A 24,175-nucleotide genomic window follows, 5' to 3' on the forward strand; every position below is an offset into this window, starting at 1 on the left:
CCATGTCTAAGCTTTCTCCCTCAAGAGAAAGGAGAATTAGAACATTGTTAGGATTTTTCCTTAAATGGAAGTTGAGTTCCTTGGATTGGCACAGTCAGGAGTTACACACCAAAGCTATAGTTGAGAGGGATCTACATCCCCGGCTATACAAATAAAATGCATTGAACAAATAACACACTCTCTTACATGCTCCCTTGAAATTAGCCTCATTCCAATAGTTTTCTTGGGCAGTTTTCTTAATAGCACATTCTGAAACAGAAGTCTGCTTCCTATAAATATGTAATAGTTTCAGGCAGATATGCTCCATGAAAAAAGGGGGCCATTTTATAACACAAGTTGCTTGCACTTACAATTGTTTTGAATTTATCTTCCTTAAACAGGCGTGATCAGAATCACAAACTGTGTTCCCAGTATAGCTTCGACTGTTCTCTATACTTCATTGCTGGCACAAAAATTGAACTTTGTTAGCCTTCATTTGTTGTTTTGGTAATAGTAGAAATATAAAAATAGCGGTACTAGCTGCAGTCACTGCAGATTGTCATAATTACCAGAGAAATCCATATTTATTTCATGTTCTATTTTATTTACAGCATTGATACACAACTACACATCTAAACAAATAAGTGGCAATAAGAGTATGAACCTGATCTTTCAAAGGGAGTGCGATCCCCTCCAGAGTGGGCAATGAGCATGTCCTCTCAGCTCAGGAGTCCATGAGAATTCCATCTTCCATTTATTGACCCTCATCCAGTTTTTCACTGTGTCTAGACACAGATCCAGAACTTGCACAGCCTCACCTGATTCAGATCTCCCAAGATGACAGAGCTACTTGGCTCAACCCCCCTCAACAACTGCTCCCATCAGCTTTATACAGGTTTCAGTAACACTGGAGAAAAGATGGTGCCCTGCACAATCCCATAGTTCAATTGACAGGGGAAAGAGTTCCCTAATATTATCCCTTGGAATTCACTCTGGAGGTAAGACTGGAACTACTGGAACACTGTACCTGGGTTCAAATAACATAATAAGCCATGGTGGTTTATTATTGTTGGTCTGTCGTATTGAGTCATCCCAGTTTGGTCTTTAAAAACCAGTTTGCTCTATGGTTTCACTGTACCACCATGGTTTGTTGTGCTGCCCTAAACCAGGATCATGGTTTTCCTGGTCCTGGCGTGAAACTACCACAGGGTTTCCTGGAAAGAGTGATCACTCTAGAAACTGCTCCATCATTGCTATCCTTCTCTGCCTAGTATCAGACATGTGGCACAATGAGGAAGAGACAGGCAAAATAGGCAGAAAGTAATGCAGCTTAGAATTGAATTTCAGGCACAGTAGCTAATGGGATATGCGCCAATAGCAGGAAGATTATGTGGGGAGGACAGAAACCACAATAAAGTAGAAAGAACTTGATTGTATGTCAGGTAGATCATGATAAGGATTGTAAACCATGGTAAACAAACAGATTTGATTGCTGTGTTGTGCAAACCCAGCCAGTGCCTTAAATACCCACTGTTCAGAGTTGATCCACAAGCATACCACAGCTGATGGTATTCACAACTGATGAGAGATGGAGAAGAATTAACAGTGTTAAATGCCCAGTAAAGGACATCATTAGATTGACCAAGGTAGATTCAGTCTCATAACCGGACTGGAATAGTTCTACCTAATCAGTATGCCTCCACAACCCTGTCACATACTTTCCCCTAAGACATGGGTATTTGCAACTTGGTGTAGTAGCTAAATGCTCCTAGCCAAGAGCAGGTTTCTTCAGCAGTGGTCACAGAACTGCTTCCTTAAGGATAGCAGGAACCACCTTTTCATACAGAGATACATTTACTGCTCCCTGGACTCACTGCTCTTAGCCCCACAGGTAGCTTTTATCAGATTAAGAGTCCACACGCTCACTTGTGCTGCTGCTGCTACATCTTCCAAGTCATCAGGCCACAGCCACTGGAACTGCTCCCACAAAACCAGGCAGTGGGCAGCGTCAGGCACCTCCGCTGGAGTAGTGCCAACAACTGCATCAATTTTGCTGCAAAGAGAAGCAGTTTGCTATTCAAACTGCAATGTGGGGAGGCCACAGTGAATCCTGGAGGGGATCAGGGCCCCTTTTGCTGCAGAGAATGCAGACAACCCACAGACCACCTGAAAGACCTCTGCTGGATGGCTAATGGAGGCAGCAACTCAAGCTTTCTTTTCTGCCCATGTGGCTGTGCAATGGACACAATAATGTATACTAGAGTATGCTTGGTCATATCCACTCTGAGCTTTCCACCATTTGCACTCAAGTGAATGTCCACCTGGTTCACATTATTTCTTGACTCCACAGTGTTCAATTAATACTCCCAACACACCCCAAAATCTTAGCAGCAAAATTTAAATAAATTTGGGAGAGTCCGGCATTGAAACACTACCATTTAAAAATCTGAAATTAAACAACAAACAAGGATTTAAATTTGGAAAGGGTTTGTAGTTTGAAGTTGGATTTGACTGGAACTACTGGAACACTGTAGTTTGGACCTAGGTGGCAAATAGATTTACAGTGAAATATTCACCATTCCTACTTTGGGAAAAATAGCTCAATCCATTCATTTTCATGGGGTAAAGAGAATGAGAAATAGAAGGAAGAACCAATCATTCAATGCACTGAACACTGCATTACATTCTGCATACAAACGAAGCAGCACACATAGCTTCGTTTGCATGCAAATATCTATTATGCATTGTAGAACAGTGGGGGAGAAGAAGAGCTTTCATTACTGAGCATTTCTACAATAATCAAATAAGAGGGTAGTTAAGCTTTTCTGCCGGTTCTGAAAATGCATAATAATGAAGTATGATTGTCAGTCTTCTGCGTGCACCCAAAAGCCACAATTGTTTCCTCTTTTCCTATCTGCACACACGCACACTCTCCCTCCCTTGGGATATAACCAAGCACAGACTATCTTACCATGGTGCTCTTCATGCTTACTTTCTCAACAACCATGAGTCTAAGCAGTTTGTCCCCTGCAATGGGTGGACCCCAACTGTGGAATGCTCTCCTAACCAGGACCTGCCAAGTACCGACTCCACTCCCCTCCGTGCTAGAAGATGGGTCTCTGTGACAAGACATTTAAGGGTTTTAAATGGCATATGAGAGAGAATTTATGTCACCTGTTTTCTCTTCTAGCAGATTTGTCTGTATTGAACTTGAACTAAATTTAATTTAGTTTGTTCTATATTCTGCTTAAAGACCTGTATCGAGCTGTTATGCTATTTTATTGCACATGTATTTTGTATTTAGTGTATTCCATACATTCCTGTTAAAAACCCAGACAGCGTTGGCTACTGAGTGGTACAGAAATAAAAAGAAAATACTTACTGTAGGGTACCCAGTAGGGGTCATGCAAACAACCAATCAAAGAAGAAGTCATAATATAGTGATAAATGACATCAGGGATGCTATACTACCATTCCCAAGATGATACATTTGTGTAACAAGGTCTCAAGACAAGGAAGATTTCTGCTTCAATAAGTTCACCCATTACTAGCAGAATCCCTAAGCAAAGCCTCATAATAATTTTATCTTTTTATCCTCAATTTATACCCTTATTTTTTAAAGGAGAAATTTTCAAATCTGTCTAATGCTGAATGCATATGACCTTTCATTTTAGCTCCTGTTCTTGTAAGTACATTTTGTACTTTTATCCATTTAATTCATGTTCACAAGTAGATTACACCATTGGAGATGGTAATATTTAGAAGTCTTGGCTAGTAAAATAGCCATTTAATTGAAAGAGAGCGGGCACTGCTGAGGCAGCCTAGAAGCGGGAATGCTAGCTGCAACCTAAACAGCATTTTCAAAGTGAGCTGCCAGTACTTACTACCCGAAAATCCCACTGGTTTTTGTCAATGTGTATAATTGCTAAGCACTTATACACTTTGAACATTTACTCGGTGCTGTTTATTGGGAATTTCATATATATTTCTTCATTTCTTTATTTTTGCTTTTCCTAAAGTCAATAAATTCAAGACCACACCAACTGCTTGCTCCTTTGTGCTGTACTGCAGAACAGCAACTTTCCATCAGAGAAGCTGCTTTATTATTCTTTTCAAGATTTGTCATATTCTTTGTAAATGCAACTTTTTTTTTGAAAGCAAAAACTTTACAATAATACCCAAAGCTCTATTTGTGCAATTCTGAGATAAGTTCAACAACAAATGGAATAATTTCATATTTTGCCTCTGGAGATTAGACAAAAAATGGAATTAGGTTTAAAGCCAACATTCTGCCAATAAAAACAATGAACAGATTGGGTAGAAGGAGGTGGAAAAACGTTATTTCCAATGTGTCACATTGCATTCACTTCTCTGCAATGCCAAATAGTTCTGGCTTAAGAATCAGCAAGTTTTCTCCTCTTTGCTCCTAAGCTACGGCTGAGGACATATGCTACTTGTTTTATGACTTTGTAAGGAATGGGATAATTTATTACCTGAACATCCATAAAGATGACATTGATACCCAAACACTTATTAAACCAGTATAAATCATGTTACAGCTGTTTCAGTTGACATGCTAATTTACAACCACTATGGCTTTAATCTTCACAATAGTGTCTTGACATCTTTGAGTGATTCCTGCTTCTTTTAATAGTATATAATTGTTGCACTGCATTTCTATCCCACCTTTCTTCTTCTTGCAAGGAACCCAAGACAGCATAAAAGCTTTTCCTCCTCCTCATTTTATCCTTACAGAAACAACCCTGTGTGGTACCTTAGGCTGAGAGTCTGTGACTGCCCAAATCACCCAGTGGGCTTCTTAACTGACTAGAGACTAGAACCCAGATCTCCTGACTCCCAGTCTGCCATTCTAACCTCTGCACCACACTGGTTCTCTAGGGTCACCATGTTTCTGAAAAAGTACCAAGTCTTGCTTGTTTATATGTGCCGATTCCTCCCCACCACACCCTCTCTCTCTCTCTCTCTCTCTCTCACACACACACACACTCCCCCCAAGAACTGACTGGGCTAAGTTAAAAGTTTACATATAACCATGTTATATGAAGAAGAAGGAACCAGGAAACAACTTAAAGTGTGAAAGAACTTAAAGGTGTTGGATACACTTTGGTCTGCCACACTAACCAAATTATTAAAGTGAATCTAGGTAGGGGCCTTGAGTGATCAATGCACCTCCAAAAAAACACATTCAAACTGGTGATTCTGGAACCATGACCTTGGAATGCAGCAAGTGACCTGGTTCAGTGGCTACCATGTCAGTCCATTAGCCTCCTACCCAGGTCAGTCCTCGTCACTGCCCTTCCCTGTACTTCCAACATACCTTATTCGAGAAAGATATAGTGGTTCATTAAATATAATTATGTCCAAACTATACAACCATGGTTTAAATGCTGCCTCTAAATCAGATCTAAATCTGGTTTGATATTCTAATTGCTAAATTCCCTTTAAACAACTGTTTTCCAGTTTGGAGTTCAACAAACTACAGTGTCTACCTCAAAATTAGGCACATGAAAAGACAAAGAAGGGAAATGTGAAAGCACATAGGCACAAGGCTCATTTTCAGCCTGGTCCACCATGATTAATTGAACAATACCATTGTATCTAAACCAGGCCACTGCATGTTCAAACCACAATCATCACAGTATAGAATGTCTGCTCATTCTCTCCCTCTCTCTCTCCCTCTCTCTCTCTCTCTCTCTCTCTCTCTCTCTCTCTCTCTCTCTCTCTCTCTCTGGATCTTCACTACCTTACTTCAAAATAACATTTCCTTTTTCCGTCCTTTGGGTATTTCTCTTTCATGTTACCTTTCATCTCCAATACCACTCTGTTCTTTTGCTCAGTCCGTTGGATAACACGGCTATGATTAGATCTGGCAGTACTCCTTTGGCTTCTCCTTGTCATTTTCGCATTCTAGCAATGCCAGTGAAGTTCTTTTGACTCTAGTCGTGCTACAGCTATGGTGCAGACCTTTTATTTCATTTATTACATTTTTACATAATAAAAAGGCTTACATGACACACCCTGTTTTGTTCTCACAGAAACTCTGTGAAGCGGGTTAGTTTGAGAGACAGAGGCAGAGACTCACCTGTACTCCTGAGAGGCTTAAGTGCTAAGGGGGAGATTAGAGCACAGGCTTTCCGAGCCATTGACCAGCACTCCAGGCATTACACTACATTGACTCTCCTTGTATCTGATTATTATTAGAACACTATTATCCATTTTAATAAAGTGACGTTTTCTGCACAGGTGTCCTCCATCTATCTTTGCAAGTAGCAAATCTTTTTAAAGATGAGTTCCTTAGAAATTAGTGGGTCTTTCCATAAGTTCAGCTATTTATTCTCACCAAATGCATTTCATTATAAAGCAACACACAGCCTGTATTCATTCTGCAAGCTGTGGAGTATCAAAACTATCATTTCAATTATGTCATCAGCTCTTGGAATAATATTGAACTGCATCTTGAGTACTATTGCTAGGAGCACACAACTGAATTATTCTTTATAACTAAGTCTTCAGCATGTCCCATTGTTTGTATTCCATGGCTCTGAGCTGGAACGACCTTACGTAAATGCCACCATAGCAGTTTCTTTCACAGGTGTAACCAGATTGCTTTTCTATAAATGTCATTGCCATGATTACTTTTTCTCCCAAACTATGCTTGGAAACCATGATAGTAAAACTTTAACACTGGAATCTAGTGGAAAATATAAAAGGGGAGGAGGCAAAACACTGCAAATACTTCTATTGATATAGAAGGTTCATAAATACTGTCCTGAAGAATATTAGTGGATTCAAAGCTAATACAAACAGATCAGGTATCAGTGGGGTTTTCATTAGCAAAGGCATGAGATAATTGAGATGAGAAATGTGAACCACAATGTTAATCCATCTATAAATCTATTACATATAATCCATTCACTATCCATTTATAAAATGTATAATGATACTTTTCCGCATACAAATATATGTGGTTGATGTTCTTTGTAATGATAATGCGTACAGAAAATAATTATAAGAGGCCCACTTTCCCAGTTCTACTTTTCTTTTGCATGCTTCTAGAGCATTGTTTTTCAGTGTTGTTTTTAGATACTTTAAGTGGTCTGGAGTTTTGCCCAGCTTACTAAAGATTAAGAGTACAATCTTATGTGTGCACTCTTTTTAAATAGGAAAAAATGCTTGTGTTTCCCAGCATTTCCTAATGATACACAGGGCTGAGCTTAAGACAGAAAGGCAGGGAACTGCAATACCAGAATCCAATGGTTGGGATTGCTGCTTGCATTTTGCACTCAGCAGCTGAAGTATTTATAAGTTGCCCACCTGCCTGACCCACCTTTGCATCTTTCACATATGTGAGACCATAGCTTCCACTGTCCCAGCCACTGTGCCCACTGGTGATGCTAGCTATAGATAATGGGAGTTGCAGGCCAACATATCTGGAATGTGCTAGGCTAGATCAATCCAGAGGTCCTAAGGTGATGGAGGGATGGGAATGGTGCAGGGTCCTGATCTCAGTGTCCGTACTAATAGCATCTCAAGGGCACTTTGATGCCTGATTCTCCACCTTCAAAAAACAACCCATCATGACAAGCCACTCTCGAAATACAGGGGAAGGTTCTAGTAGCCATTGGACAAGATGCTGTTGTCAGAAAAAAAAACATGTAAGTGACTTGGGATAGGCAGTTCAGCTTATTTCCCATCTGTGTCAATTCTGTATATGCTTGTTTATAAGGCCTTCTTTCCCATTGTCACATGAATCTGATTTTTTCTGTAGGCACATTTTAATACAAATTTTGGTACATTTATAAAAAGGAAGGCTCCATTTTTAAAGTCCAAACCACAATCTCGACAAGTGTATGGTCAAATGACATATTGATTCGGATGCAGGGAGACCACAAATGCGGATCAAATTAGTTTCTTGAGCATTCCAAAGGTGCGCAGCCCATGGATGGTCCCAAAGAGATGTTCTCAACTGTTCCTTATCACCGAGTGGGATCCTGAATCATGTGGTTCCAACATCACAACACACCTACACCACTTTAATTTTGTGTTGCACACAGTACTGAGCAACGTACAGCTCCATTTGTGTGTGTGTGTGTGCATGGGGGTGTTTTGGGGGGGGGGTGTTTGCAGCCTCTAGGTGTTTACTGCCTATAAACAATAATTTATACATATTAAATTGTAAAGCCTAAATAAGATTTGCTCCTTTTTATAAACCTTGACTGTTTCTTATCAACAATGCATCGTAGCCTTCCCCCAATTTTCACTCTTTCACCCTTGCTGCCTGTGGTAATTAAGTCATTTCTTTAAGTGATTACTGTTGACTAATTGCTGCTTTTAAAGAACAGGTTAATAACCACCATTCATATTTAAGCTGTAGATTTTAAGAGTGATGCTTATTATGCCATCCAGTAAAGATTTTCCAGAATAAAATAACCATTGATCTTTTCCAGCCAGACACTATTAAAACAAAAGCTATAAACTTCAACTGACTAAAATATTACTTAAATGCTTTATTAAAATTTATTTTAAACTTTTTGTCTCATCAAGACTTGACAAATCTAAAGAGCACTTCATTTAATTAACTTTGTGAGAATGTTTTGCATGCAAAGTGAGTGCCCAAGGGACATTCAGTGCACAGAAAAGGACTATGTTATTACTGAATAGGAAGCTACAACCTACAGAAAGCTTGTTAATCTTACTTTATATTGTGCCATGCCTTCTAGCACATGAAGAAGACAGGAAGAGATAACTTGGAAAAAACATTATGCATAACACTAGCAATCAACCTCCCCTCTCTCCTCACGCTGCAGCAAGATTCTGCTTCTCTAGTCAAGGTTCTGAAGGCCTTAAATGGAAGGCCTTCAGAACAGATCTTCTGGATGGGCTGGATAGTATTCCTGTATATCTTTAGTTGGAAGCTAATGCTTCTGGCTTCTGTCCACTCCTATTGAAAAGGCCATTACTGATGAGGAAACAAAGCCCCCACTTTGCTTTCTCAGATGTAGATCTAACCAAAACCAAGTCCAAGCTGTGATACTCATAGTAGGTTTTCTTCCAAAGGAAAGTGTTCTCCCTAGTCTTTTGCAACATTTATCTAAAATGCCCTCCCCTTTGCATGAAGGAGGTAGGTCAGCATAGACAGTCCTGATCTAGAGATCTGAATGTATATAAAAGAGCTTCATATCAGCTAACTGTATATCACTTATGAATAGTATCTGCTGCTCAGAACCCAGAAAGAATTCTGTACCACACTGAAAAAGAAAAAGGTGGGTTTGGGGCAGTATCCAGTGCTGCTGTGGCATTTTGGTTGTGCTTGTGGGATCCACTGATTGCAGAGCAGGAATTAGTGCTTCTGACAGTACTCTCAGAAATGCACAGAAACATATTTAGAACAGGTCAGGTCAACAGAAAATGGAAGCGCTATTGACCTGTCCTATTCCAGAGTGTTTTGCTTATCTAATCACCGCAGGATCCACTGCTGTTGATACATCAGACCTAAGTGGTCCTGGGAAGACTGGAAACAGGATAGGGGTTTTTATTGACCTGTTTGCTTTTTCCAGTTTTGTGGCTTCAATCTGAGACCTGAATCCTTCTCTCTCTCTCTCTCTCTCTCTCTCTCTCTCTCTCTCTCTCTCTCTCTCTCTCTCTCTCTCTCTCTCTCTCACACACACACACACACACACACACACACACACACACACACACACACATATAGAGGGGCGGGGGGGGGAGAGAAACTAACACCCTAACCCTCCTTCTTTGCCTGAAATAGCATCCTCAGCTTTCAATGGATGGAACAACTACAATATTTCCTCTGGTCCTAAGGATCATATCTGCTTTAATTAACACAAATAAATCAAGGGCCACAAGGTCTGATTATAATGGGATAATTTTCAACCCTGTCATCTTTATTCAGCATCAAAACAAGGTATTTAGCTCCAAACAAGGTATCTATAAGATTGTCCGTGCGTGCGTGCGCGTGCGTGCGTGTGTGTGTGTGTATTCATATTTGTTAATAAAATGTTTCAAATCATTGCAATTTGTTTGTATAACTTCTTTCATTCCTTTTTCTAACTTCTTTCCTCTGCAAACTTTATTCTGGAAGCATTTGTTAAATGTTTGGGGAATTGTGGACAACCACACATAATAAAAAACAGCTAGTATAAATAAACTAAGACTTTTTTTCATAAACACAGATAGCTCTGTGTACATATTCCAACACAAATAAAACATTTAACTATTTAGAGCATGAGTGTATGCTGGCATTGTAAAGATGTACCTGTAAAGGTGTCTATGAATGAAGCAAACCTATTTCACAGTTGATTTTCTTTGGAGGGAGGGAGGGAGGGAGGGAGAGCACTCCATCCAACTCACAAATACGTGTTAAGTCATCTTTTTTCCCTTTAAAAATATTTGGAGAGTGGAGGGCAATGGAAGAGACATATTTATTCTCTCTGGGACCTCTGAAATAATTATAGTCATGGCACAATGATCTTCACCTTATAGAAGGTTTCTTTTTCTCCTTTCCAAGCAGCATGAGCAATTGTTGGCCATGATTTTCTATTACCACACACACCTATAAAAATGAAGCACTGATTTACAGTAAATTGAAGTCATTATGCTGCATTTTGTCATGGACATTCTGTCCTGGAAGCAGAATATCCTGCCAGAATGTCATTCCCTATTCTACTTTGAAGGACATTACACTCTGCTGGGGGAAAAAAATCATAATTCATATTTTGTTCTTCTCTCAGTTTACCCAGAAAATGAGCAAGCTTGTTTAATGCAGAATGTGGTAGCTACTGGTATTCCTTGCTGCCAATAAAGGTTGGAGACAACCAAGTTACTGCCCCCTCCAGTGTTACCCTGGGGCAAGCCACAGTAGCAGATAACTCTGAAAGAGGGCATTTTCACACAACCTCAATTTTCCCATTCCCAAAGCTGCACTCTTCAGGGTATTGGGGAAAAATTTCTGCTTTGCTATAGAAATTTGCTGCAAACCACTAAAGCACTCTAAAACATCCAACTCTTGCTTGTTTTCAAAAGAGACATGGCTGTTTGAAAACAGGCAAGATTTGAACACTTCAGAATTCCTTTGAATAACAGGCTTGCTCCTGTTTTGGGATGGCAAAATGGGATTTTTTTTGTGGGGTGGGGGCTGTTATGCATTTTGGAAGCAGTATCAGGAGGTGGTGAGTCTAATATGAGTACAGAAAACAATCTTTTCACTCCTTCCTTTTCCTTTCACAGCACAGCTAGGGGACAGGTCTCACATTATGGCTAGATTACCACTTTCATCATCCCTGGCTGTTAGGAATGCTAGTCCAGTATCTTCAGAAGGGTGGTCAGTCATTCACCCTTGATCTACATCAACCATAGCCAGAAATATTCTAACTTTATCTTTTTCTTCCACTTCACCTGCCAGCCTGAAGTCAACTACCTATTTCTATTACATAAAGGAACAGATAAACTAAAGAGGTCCTCCTGCTCAAGTTCTCTGTTCTCCAACCAAACTTCATTCTACTTTAAATATGAAGGCCAAATGCCTTTGACTTTGATTCCTCATGAAAAGGGGCATGTGTAGCAAGAGATAGCATGTATTTATCTCCATTGACACTTTACTCAGAAGCAAGCTTATTCTAGGGCAGTGATGGTGAATCTTTTAGAGACCAAGTGCCCAAATGGCAACCCAACCCACTTATTTATTGCAAGGTGCCAACGCTGCAATAAAACCTGAATATTGAGGTTTTAGTTTAGAAATAACAACTCACAGCCAGTCCAAGCAAATATATATCTTTGGCAGCGCACTGACCAGCCATGTGAAAGCTCAGACACGTCACGGCTAATGAGTCACAGCTTGTGACGCCATTGCCTGGCGCCACTTCTCCTTTCCGAGCGTGCACATGGCCCCTATGTGTGCTGTTATCTGATGCTCGGCTACTGAGGCGATCCTGGGGCGACTGGGCTCATGTACTGACAGAGAGGGCTCTGCGTCCCCTGTGCAGCATGCATGCCATAGGTTGGCCAGCACTGTTCTAGGGTAAGCACATCGAGACTGCAATCTTGTTATGATTAGATGGTAAAGATTAGATGAACTCCCTTTTCCTCTGCTTGCCCATTTCAAGAAACTTGCTAGTGACCAAATGGATGAAGATGACCAAATGTATAAGATGGCTCTGTCTGACTTTTACTTTATTTTGAAAAGTGCATCAGGCTCTAATTCAAATATTTTTTCAACACCACCTCCCTATCTGAACTGCCACATGGTGTTTTCTATCAGAGAAAGACAGGCACCAATAGTACGTCGGGCTCCTGTTCTCAGTAGGACTAATATTATCCAGGCAAAATGGATTATGAGCAGAGATGAAATCACAGAAGGAAAAAGGTTAAGCAACATCCTTCACCAATGCCATCTTCGGATCGAATCAGTAGCCTTGCTTAGCTACTCTGAAGTAAAGCCACGCCAAGCATGGCAGCAATCTTCACATGGGCCTTCCACATCACATGTGGTTTGGTACTAAGCAAAATTTAGTACCAACTTTCCCATATTAAGTAATTTTTCCTCACCCTCCTCCAAGCAGTGCATGTTGACATCAGTGGAGAAATTACTGCAGAAGTCCAAAATCTGATCATAGCTCTCCACAAAGAGTTTGATGACTCAGATTTGCTGGATGCAATGGCTGTGCTGAGACATAAAAATAAATTATTTGAATGATCCTGGTGAGACTTGGGCTCATGCAGTCCCTCCACCCTTCTTCTGACATATCCAAGAGGAGATGCCCCCCTTTCATTGTAGGTTAACTGCAATTTGGCAAGTCATCCAGATTCTCAAACATGGTTATGTAGGGTTGCTTTAAAGCAGCTAGTTCAGTAAAGGGGTGGGGGATGAGGAAAGCTTGCTGCGGTTGTCTCTTTGTAGGACTAAAGCAGAGATCATCATGAGCTGCCAAGCAAAAGCCACTTTGGCTGCCCCTAAGGCCACTTAGGGTCTGTTTAAAGTCCACCACTACAGCTAGCCAGTTACTACCGCTAGCAGTACAGCTTCCTCCTTAAGCTCATCCCCTGCCAGAGTTCCTGAGTCTCTGTCTTCCCATCCTGCCTCCCCACCCTTTAGCCTCCTCCAGTCAACAGCAGTCAGCACATCATAAACGAACAACAAGAATAAGGGCTGAGAAGATGCAGGTACTGCAAAGTGGTGTGCCGAGGGATGGAAAGCCATTCTGGAGATGATGGGAGCTGCCGGGGTCCCTCAGGCCTTGCAGTGAAGAGCACGGCACTCAACTACGGTTTCTAATTATGTCTGAAAGAGCCCTTCCTGCCAGGTGAATGTGATCGATTCTTCACCCCAGTTGTTATACTAGAAAGTAGCAACCAAAAATACATTTCAGTTGGTGTTTTCGATACCTCAAACACTGATTGCTACAATTAAGAAAATGTTTGTGTTTTGTCTGATTTTGCAGGTAAGTCAATGGAATGTGAGCTTGCAAACACCTCAGACCCATCATGCTTTTTCTTTTGTTCTACTATGAAAATAAGGAAATAAAATGACGTGTTTTTTTTTAAATAATCCCATTCTGAAGTGGAATCAATAATATGTTCATTCTTTTCACTAGATAAACTCTTACTGAACCCGTGAACTTAAAAACCTCTCTTGGGCTTTCACAGTAGTGCGCTGTTTTCAGCTTAAATGGCTGAGTTGTTAACATTTCTTTCTGTAGATGACTTGGGGGTACACTTACACTATGCAATTAAATACATAGCACCTACAAATGTTCTGCTAACCAGATTGCTAATTAGCATGCTGTTTTTATATAATGCTTCATAAAGCTCTACTTAATACCATCAGATGACATGATCAATAAAAGTCACCTCGCTTGCTGCTATGAGAGGGATCTCACTGCTTGCGTTTTCCCTGCTGCCGTGTTTCCCGAGCCCTGCAATTCCTCATTTGGTATTGGTTCATTTGGGAACAATGGCGAATGCAGTGATCACAACCTCTGCAATTGCTCCGGTTTCTAGCCCCAGTGCCTGTCCTCCTACAGACACATTCACCATAGTAATAGCAGAGCATCTATGCTCTAATTGTCACAGCAGACAACAGTTTAAATGGGAAAAACCCCTCCTTCTACTATAAATGTTTATTTGCAGTGCCGTAGCATCCGTAATTCCCCTCGCCTTCCCATTGTGCTTGAGGCCAGACACAGGAAATGAAGAGTGGGAAGATACTCTGCTCTCTAGTCTGTTTGCTCCCCTCCTGCCCCAGTTCATGAGTTTACTGTAAATACTTTTAAATTACCCAGTTCTATCTAACAGTCACCCAGAAAGTATACCTAGCCCAGGAAACTATCATGATTTCACACACCAAAAATAATATTGTGGTGTGCTGAAGAACAGTATGGTTGCAACTTAAAGCTGAATCAGTAAGGTTGGATATATAAATGTTAGGTCAGAGGGTGTATCTCTGCCAGATCAGTAGGCAGAGTAAAAGTCCCAACCTGTCACTTAGGAATGATAGGCTTCAGGGGAAGAAGAGAAATATCACATGAGCATCAATAGAGAGTCGGTGTTTTGTCTGAGAGGGAGTGACAGTATCCTGAAGAGTCAAAAATAGTTCTCAACAGGTAGGGAGCTGACACACGAGTGTCTACAGAAGTAGAACACAGTGAATTCAAAAATTCACTGTCTTTTCATACCTAGCAAACAGCTCAAGGATGCTGTTTACATGAGATCACATTTGTAGGATTGTAGAGAGTACTTTCAGAAAATGAAGGCATGCTGCAAATTGCAGGATGTAGCATTTCTACATCTTGTTTCATTGATTCCTCTCTGGAGCTTGGAGAACTGCAGAATGAGGCACTCAAACGAATTATTTCTTTGATTTATTCTTGCGATGTAAAATAGATTATTACATTTATTCCAGCACCTAGCTCTGTTTAGTAAGAACAGAGGATGTACATTTGGATGCACAATTTTGCATGCAACATCTTGTTTGAAGAAAATGAAGTCTCCTCAGGTGCATTAAAAGGTATTTCCCTGTCAAGATGTCCTGTTAAGCCAAATCTAACTTGCAGGATAACTTTCCTTAGGCTGATAATGTTCCAGAGCATTGGACGTGTCCCCAAAGGTTTGTCAGGCAGCCAAGAACTTCTAGAAATACACAAGACTGTCTCAGCCAGTGTCAGTGTTTACAGAACACCATTAACCAATTCAGGCATCTTGGTACTGATGCCTGACACTGATTCAGCATAAGGTGAATACCCATATAGGAACAACCGAAGCTCAAAGGGCAATATAGGATATCGAAACACTGACTCAGAAACAAAGGTTACAATGCTAGGCATAGTCTCACTATGGGATGTATGACGAAGCTGAAAGGTCTGAGCTTCCCTACACAAAGTAATAAAGTTCTATAAAGATGAGTAGTTACACAGCAAAACAGAAAATGTCAGTAGCTTGTTTGGTAATCCAGTAATCTAGAAAATGGCACAGGAGCAGCGAGTACACAAGCATTTCAGTCCTGTGCTCTTCCATTCTTCCCAGTTTAAAAGACAACTCTGGCAACTCCTTGTTGCTCACTTTTCCGCATCTTTACAAATCATCTTTGCATGGAACCCTAATGTTGTGAATTTCTTTCCTCTGTCAGCAGCAGTCTGATGTCTGAACTGCCACCATGACACAAGGGAAGGGATACTAGAGCTTAATTGAAAGAAGAGGGTAATTGACTGGAATAAGACACTTCACTGTCTCCCACAAAGTGCAGTCCCCCTTTTCTAATGCCATTCTTAAGTACAGCAGTAGAAAAGCATTAGCATTTGCCATAGGTAGGAGTGGACCACCAAGATTTAATCACCAAGAACACAGTGTCTCCCCCGATAAACTCCCAGCCTTCCTAAAATTACTGACTTATAGGATGCCACCTGTGTATCCTTATAGTAAGGGGTTTCCATTGATCTCAATACTCACATCTCAGTTGCAATGCTATAGTAGTATCTGACTACTTTACTGAGGAAGCAGAAGGTGCAGTTAAAGAAGAAAAGAGTGCAAATTATGTAAAATATAAATCTGATTTGCAGAGCTTAAACTTCATTTTGTGGATTCAAAATTCCATACATAAAATTAGCATCGTTATAATAATCATATAATTAATTCTGCTATTTATTTTATTTTATTTTATTTAGGCATTTCTGTGCTGTTTGATCAGCGCAAAGCTCTCAACCCAAAGAATTATGCAGAATTCTTTTCGATGAAAACCAAGACAAAGGTAGGCAAAACTAGTTATGGACTGAACATAACAGCTGCCAAGTTCATGGATCCGTGGAACAAAAAGCAGTTATGAATCAAACATAAACACTTAAAAGCTCTGACAACACACACATTCTATTTTACTGTATTATCTGTGCAATCCTATCCAGATAGAAATCCTCATTGGGTGGGCTATGGAATACCAATAATTGGTCAATCTTACACAGGTGAACTCTGAGGTAAACCCCACTGAATTTGTTTGCTTCTTTTGAATGTAGGGTTATGCACAGAAAAATGTACGTAAAGGAGGTCTGAAACTGCCAGCGTGCCCCAGTTTGTCATACTGGACAGCACATTAAGTGGCTTTGTACTACCAGAATCTACACAGAGGCTGGTATGAAGCATCTCGCCTCACCTCACACCAATCAGCCTCATATCAAGCATGTCCTTTGCTAGTTGCTCATCAGAAATACTTCAGCTGCGTTCCCATTTCCTGGACATCTTTGAGTTGTAGCCAGAAAATCGTTTCCTAAAGAGATTCCTGCCATCTCCTCTAATCCTGCAGCACCCTACACAGGTACCTCCCTCCCCAAACCTATACCTTGAACAGCCCTGCAGAACTGCTCTAATGAGGTGGGACAGATATCGGGAGAATGGACAAAATCAGAGGCAGGCACCTTGCAGGAGCAAAGGTGCAGGCAAGAGCAAACTCTAGCTGCACCTTGCATTCCTAGGTTCCACTTCTAGGCTAAAGACTGCAGGGCTGGTTCATCAGAATAGGTATCAAGGCCTTTTCTATGCCAAGGAACGGTGACACTTGGTGATTGCAGGGAAGGTCACACACTCCCATACTGTATGTAAGGAAGATGTGAGAAAGGTTGTAAGGGCTGGGATGGCTAGTCCGCCCCCTGCCACTGCCACATCCAGCTGCTCCACCAGGCCACTTTCTACTCAGGGACACGGAAAGAGCAAAGTCCCCGAGTGCACTTGGGGAGGCAGCTGGCCCTTTGCATCCCATCTGTGGGAGGATCAGACCTGGCACCCACATGCTGGTCTTTCCAGTGCTGAAGAAAACGTTTTTATTTTGCATGGCATTTGAGAAACTACTGCAGGGTTTCTAGAGCTTTGTACTGCTAGATCCCTGCTGTCAAATTTTGCAATGATGATTGCGGTTGCACCGTTTTCACCCCTGCTTTGGATTTCAACTTGTGCTGCTTTATTGTTAATGTTTTATCATCGTGTGTTTCGTGTCTTTGATTTATCTATGGGTATTCAGAGAACCTTGGCTGTTGGTTGGGTTACAAATGTGATAAAAATTAAGAAATAAGAAATGCCTGGGGTACACCCCCTCTTCTGGTATCCTTTTACAGAGATTGCTTGAAATGCTGAACCTGCATGCAATCATTCTGAGATTAATCAGCCTAGGTTAATTATTTGTCAGTAAGAATAATTTAAATAATTATTTGGAGCAATTACATAGAACCCATGAAAAACATTGCTAAGTATTAATGCACATTTAACTACTTGAAAATGATGGAACGGACATGTTCTTCCATTAGTGTTGATAATTTCAGTGATTAATTGGACACATACAAATGAGAAGTAGATTGCTATCCTGGCATGGGTTTGTTTTCTTGTTAATTTTTGTGGGATTTCCCCTCAACACCTGAACCCCCACTTTTACAGGCATGGGCATTTCTGCAATTTGTATGCAAACATTTGTTTTGCTAATAACAAAATGACACAGCACACGGTACCCATTCACCCTTCAACACAGTACTTACTGCACTGAAGTTGGGGAAGAGATTGACAGCTGCCGCAGTATCCAGAGGGAATGGAAGAAAGGGCTTGATATCCAGCGAAGGCTGCAGGGGTGGGGCTGGAGGACGTACCAGGGCTGGAAGAGCAGGGCTCTGGCAGGTACCTCCTGTGTGAAGAAAGAAAAGGCACCGGTGAAATGACTCCCAGGAGCAGGGCTGGCCCAAGGGCTTCCGCTGCAGTGATGGCCAGTGCTCATGCCTCCACCACCGCTCCACCCCATTCCTGAATCAAGTGCATCACCCCAAGGGTGGCCAAGGAAGAAAACCCCACAAGCACCTTTCTCCTCCTTGGCCAGTGGAAACACAACAATTATGAATAGAAGAACCATCTGCTGCCCTTGCACAGTGTCCAAAATCAGTTACAGGAGGCAGCTGTCCAACTTGCTCTGCAGAGCTACCATGCATGGTAATTTTTAGTCTGGTCCCATTTTAGCTTGGATAATGGGCATATAGATGAAATCAGTGATAGACCTCAAACAGTAGTCTCATTAGATGTTCCCCCTGCCACATTTTTTTTCTGCAAAGTTCAGTGGCCCTCAAAATAAGGAACATGGTTCCACATGGAGACAGGAGCCGTTTTGGAGAGGCCAAAAACATTTTTTTCAATATTTCTTCCAGCAATTTTCCCCAGAAACCTCTGGAATGATGATGCTGTATCTCAGCATTCTGGAAGGGAAAAGAGGGATAGTTGTTGAAAGGAACTCCGTTACCTCAGGCAGTGCCGCTAAAATACGTTTAGACGGACGGACAAAGTAATACTGCAACAGTGCCACTGCCCTGCAACCTTTTAAACAATATTCACACCTAAATAGTCCCAGTTTGGGAGTGGTACAGGTCCACTGCCAAAATGTTGTGTGAAAGTTCTTATTGAGAACTTGTCCACTCAAGACTCACTTTAAACATCTGTATCTTGAGTATACTTGAAGTCAAGAGTAATAGGGTGCATAGGTGTAACTTCAGAGGTCAAAGAAATGTCCATTTTTTCCCATGTTCCCAGAAAAGACAAAGAAGGCATGTTGTTGGAAATGGAGAGAGAAAAAAATAATCTCTTTGAATTATTCCACATAATAGAAAGGCATTTCTTTTGTGACAGTTTTAATTATTTTCTCTTTGTTCTTAATACACGAACACATGTATCTGTCCAAAGTAATCACAGGGCCTTACATTTAACGTCCAAACCAAGTCTTGCCAAATAGTATGAAAAGCTGAATAAGATCCTGCTCTAAAGGAACATAGTGCAATGCAATGCAATGCAATGAGAATCCACAATATTCTGGCCAGATGTGCTCTTCAGAACAATTGGCAAAGTCCATAACCTATTGTCACAGGTTAAGATGATCCAGAATTGCTTGGAAGAGCGGCAAGCTCCTCTCTGCTCAGTGTTGCTCTTGGACAGTTCTCTGCGGGACCACATTGAAATGAAGCAATTTTTTTACATACTGATAAGCAGGCACCTGTTTAGCAAGGACCACAATTTTATTTGTTCTCTGCTCCCTGTCACAGAGCACAACATATTCACTTGTCTGCAAGCAAGGAGTATTCAAGTCCTGTCTCTGCTGACAACAGCTCCTATAGTTTTTGGTCCATTTCCAAAACATCAATTTAATGCTAATTAAGATTCTTTGAATCCTAGGAAATTCTTACAATATGCCTGTATTCTTTTAATTTGACAGGCAACCGGACTGAAAGAAAGGCTGGTGAGAGTCCAATTTAAAAAACAAAACCACAAACGACATGAAATGGGGATTTATTCTTTATCCTTCCACTGCAAGTTCTTCATTGAAAAAGAAAGGATGAGAGCAAGGTCAGAAAACGGATGACTTTGTATATTGCTGAGAGTTTCTTTTTCCATTACGGTTCTTGCAATATGTTAAAATGCAGCCAGAAAAGCTCTTAACTGGAGCTGTAGTGTAATACTTCTAACTGAAAGTTCAGGGTACATTATAGAATTAATTTACTATATCAAATTATCAGCTTTTACTAGGAAATAATCTGGCAAACCAATTGTGTAACAATGCTTTCTTCCTATATTTTCAGTTTTTTCTAGCACACTTGACAAAAATTGTAGTGAAAAGGAAGCATCAGTCTTATAAATCAAGTATATCAATTTGTGGCTTATATTTATTTTACACTGTGAACTGACCTCTCTGGAATCTCTTGTGATTTACGACACTTGTGAAAGTGGAAATTGAATTCGACCTTTAGAAAAGGGCCATTATGGGAGGAGAGACAATAAAAGAATAATACAAGAAGTCAACACTCATCTTAGGCAACCAGACAGTCATTTATCAGCTGCTTAAATATTGGCTAAATTGACCTGGGGGAGTTAAGAGCATTTAAGTCACTGCTGTGAGAAACAAGAAACCTGAGCAGACAGGCTGCTTCTTTGATCCAGTGCTTCACTGCCATAACTGACTGGTACATTCTAAATAAAAACAAGGATGAGTCGCAACAAAGTGTTGTGATGTGGAATGCTCCTAGCCACTTTTGCAGTTGGTCAACCATGAAGTCAACAAGAAACTCCAAACCACTTGGCTCCTTTTTAGAAATCCATAATACTTTAGCATTGAGCAGGCCAAATGCCTTTTAACACTAAGATCATGAATCCTGGGTTATGTATAGTACCCTATCAAACAACCCACTTTACTCTTTCAGTGAGTAACTCTGCCTATGAGAGGTACCACTTACATAATGTAGACAGACCCCCTTCAAGTTGAACTTTCCACAGAAACCTAAGTACTTGCTTGGGTGTTTCTTTAAGAAGCCAAAGAAGTTGCTGGCCTGATGGAAACTCATCTTGGAGCTCAATTAATGGCAAACAATTGCTGATACAACTCAGTAGCAGGTCTTATGATTCATCAAAGGCCAGCATGACAGTAACGTGATGCATCAGTTTGGTTCTTGGCCACATTAACACGTTGTCTTAACTCCTATTTTGGAATCTCACAGAGCTAGCATGTACATGCCCCAGAATAGCACAGGCAGTCCAAGATCCCATTTCCCACCAGTCCTGAAGACCCACTTCATGTCCTTTCACCCAGTTCAGAACCATGCCACAACCATCATACAGGAAGGTCCTGAGGCACCTTAACATGTACGATCAACAATCCAGAAGACAGCAGACTTATCTGTGAAACGGGCAAAGGAAATGAACTTCTCCAACATTGTGCCTTCTAGACCTGTTTGGACAGCAACAGCCTGAATTCCCAATCAGGCTCTGCTGGATGGGAATTCTGGTGGTTGCGGCCCAAATGCCTCTGAAGGCCACCAGGTTGGAGAAGGCTGACTTAGTCAATGCGAGCTCCAATCTAACCCCCCACCACCACTTTAAGCAGAATAATGCTGCAATCTTTGTACTATTGCATGTAGGGAATATAAGCAAGACTCCTCCATTATTCTGTCTTTGCACAAATGCAAATCAAGTGGTGGGAGAGCACATCCACCAAGACTCTTTGCTTTTCCTTGAAGAATTTGATCATTTACCCTAAACTCAAATTTATAATCTAAAGTAATTTTGACTGGATAGCAGCAACCTACAATGGGACTGCCCACTTTGCAGAGGAGAATAGGGAACTTTCTGTGTCATCAATAATGTAATAAGCAATTTACATCATGCCAGTCCTTTTGCCTTCCACTTCCCAAGGGATGGAGCCTGTGTGTAAATACCAAATGAGCTTAAGTACATTTTCTGCAAGTTTAGAGAGAAAGAAAGGCCTTCAACTCCTAGCATGCCCCACCTTTTCTAGGTCTAAACCTTCTGAGGATTGTTCCTTTAGGAACCATCCAGTGGTTTCCCAACAATGTCTTGAGTGGGGGCATCGGATTATTTGGAATCCCAGCTCCAACATCCTATGAACTTGGAGCCTGAACTCCAAATGGGAGTCCTCCATCTGCCTGGCAGCCAGCATAAAAAGAATGGCACCAAGGTTGGAAAGCAGCTTCGGAGAGGTCTGTGGGAGTAAGCAGAAGGTGCATGCAAAGAATTGCAACAGGCTGGGGGAAGTGGCTTACACCACATACAAATGGTGCCCCGGCCTCCTCTTCTCCCTTCCAGGGTGCTTCATCTAAATAGTCACTGCTACACCTTATGCCCTGAGTCAGATGCCCGTAAGGAAGAATGCCTATTTTCCAATCAATTCAAAATAACAGTTTCTGCACCTGGAAAATTCAAACTGATTATGCACTAGCTAAAACAGCATCACCTTCTTCTTTCACAACATGGGAACCAAAATGTGCTTTTAACTGTTTGGCAAGTTAGCCGCAGAAAAACCTTGCGACAGAAAGTGCTTGCTATCTGTGCAGTGCGGTCATGAGTCTATTTACCCAAAAGTGTATCTCATTCTGCCCAGTAATGTTACTACTAAGAAACTGTGCTCAGAAATTCCCCATTAATATGCCTCTCTTTAATTAGCATATTATTAAAGCAGAAAAATCAAATTTTCCTTCAGTGGATAAAAGTAGCTGGATAAAAATGAAGGTTCCCTGTAATCCCCAATGATTCCATCATGTTTGTTTGATGCTACATCAGGGAAATGAAAGCTATTGTTCCAGACAAGTTTCTGAGTACAGAAAAATGTATGAGTATGCAAATGAACAGAAAAGAGCGCCAGAAATTTGCACAGCTTTGACAAGCTGAAGCTTCTAAACTGTTCAAGACATAAATAGTTTTTAAAACCTAAGACAAGGTGGAGAGGTTTGTTTTTTGCATTTATATGATGTGATTTCATCCTAAATAAAATATGAATTTGTATAATAAGCATTGGGATGCATAGACTGAACAGGCACTTGTGAGATCCAGGATTCTAGTTTGTACTCAACCATGAAGTTCACTGGGTAACTTAGGGACAGTCACTGACTCTCATTGCAACCGACTGCACAGAGTTGTTCTGATATTAAAATGGAGAGGAAGAGATGCTTTTAAGCTGTCCCGAGTTCCTTGCAAGAGGAACAAAGGCAAGGTATACATGTAATGTAACAACAATAGTAATAATTGCTTGAATCTATGCTTAGTTATGCTTTGTGTAGACACACTGAAATCAGTGGGACTTGAGTTATTCATGAACCCTGTGATTAGACTGTTTTTGTTGCTTCATACACAACTTACACTTGCAATATACATTTGTTGAGCTATATATACTTATGCACATGTGGTATTTCCACTACTAACAAACAGATCCTTTCACCCTTTTCTAATGGGTAATACTTAGTCTGCACCAGTTCCACAAAGCTTTCATCTTTTGATAGGCCTATATGAACTTGGTGGAAAAGATCACCAAACAAGTATACTTTGTTCTGAATTCATCAACTTACCATTGCTCATAGTTGTTCATCAGGACAACAGTCTTGGAAAAGGTGTTATAGTGGTTTTTTGTTTTGTTTTTTAAGCAGACAGATGTACTGGTTCTCACCACTGCTTAGGGTTTGTTAACAGCTTAAGTGACTGCAGATGGCGTTTTCTGCTCTGTGTGACATAGCTTAGAAGCACAACTTTCCTTCCTGGGAATATTTCAATCCTATCACAGTGAATGTGCATATTTCTAACCAATCTCTTGTTGGCTGCAGAATCAATTCCCAGGCATTTTATCAGGTTTCCTTATTCAGAGTGCTACCTTTACTTATCACTAAAAAGTGCAAGGTTTCTAACACCTGATTCCACAGATATCCCTAGAAAAAATGAGATGTTCCTGGAAGATCACTTGCTCTACCACAAAAAGTCCACACACCCCTTCAGGCATGGGTTGCCTCTTATATTCAAAAGCAACGCTTCACAACCTTCTGCACTCTAGGTGTGTTGACTACAGCTCTCAGCATCATCTGCCAGGAATGCTGTGAACTGCATCCCATTGCATCTGAAGGTCATCGGTTGAGTAAGGATAGGTGACGCTCTGCAGAGGACGAGGCCATGTGTGATACTGTTATGCTGTAATGGAAGACTCAGTACCTGTATGGTAGGTGATGGAACCTTTATATTTCTGCTAACTCACAGTGGCTTTATATGTTACCTCTATGAAGAGGAGAGATATGTGAAGGCATACCTGGTGCTTCTCCTTTCCCATCTTCTGCAATAATGTGGCAGCAGTATTTGTGAAGCTGTCAAAGAAAGTTATAGGAGTCCC

At 40.9% G+C, this 24,175-nt stretch overlaps 1 protein-coding gene across 1 annotated transcript in view; it reads right to left on the reverse strand.

Annotated features, from left to right (window-relative positions):
• Positions 1-24,175, reverse strand: part of ZNF385D (zinc finger protein 385D) — a 178,673-nt gene that overhangs the window by 122,160 nt on the left and 32,338 nt on the right. The window contains 1 exon segment of the mRNA XM_044449404.1: positions 18,024-18,166. Within this exon segment, the coding sequence (XP_044305339.1) occupies positions 18,024-18,166 (143 nt within the window).

This window comes from Varanus komodoensis, unplaced genomic scaffold (genome assembly GCF_004798865.1).
Source record: "Varanus komodoensis strain SLA01 unplaced genomic scaffold, ASM479886v1 scaffold58, whole genome shotgun sequence".
Classification (NCBI taxonomy): Eukaryota; Metazoa; Chordata; class Lepidosauria; order Squamata; family Varanidae; genus Varanus; species Varanus komodoensis.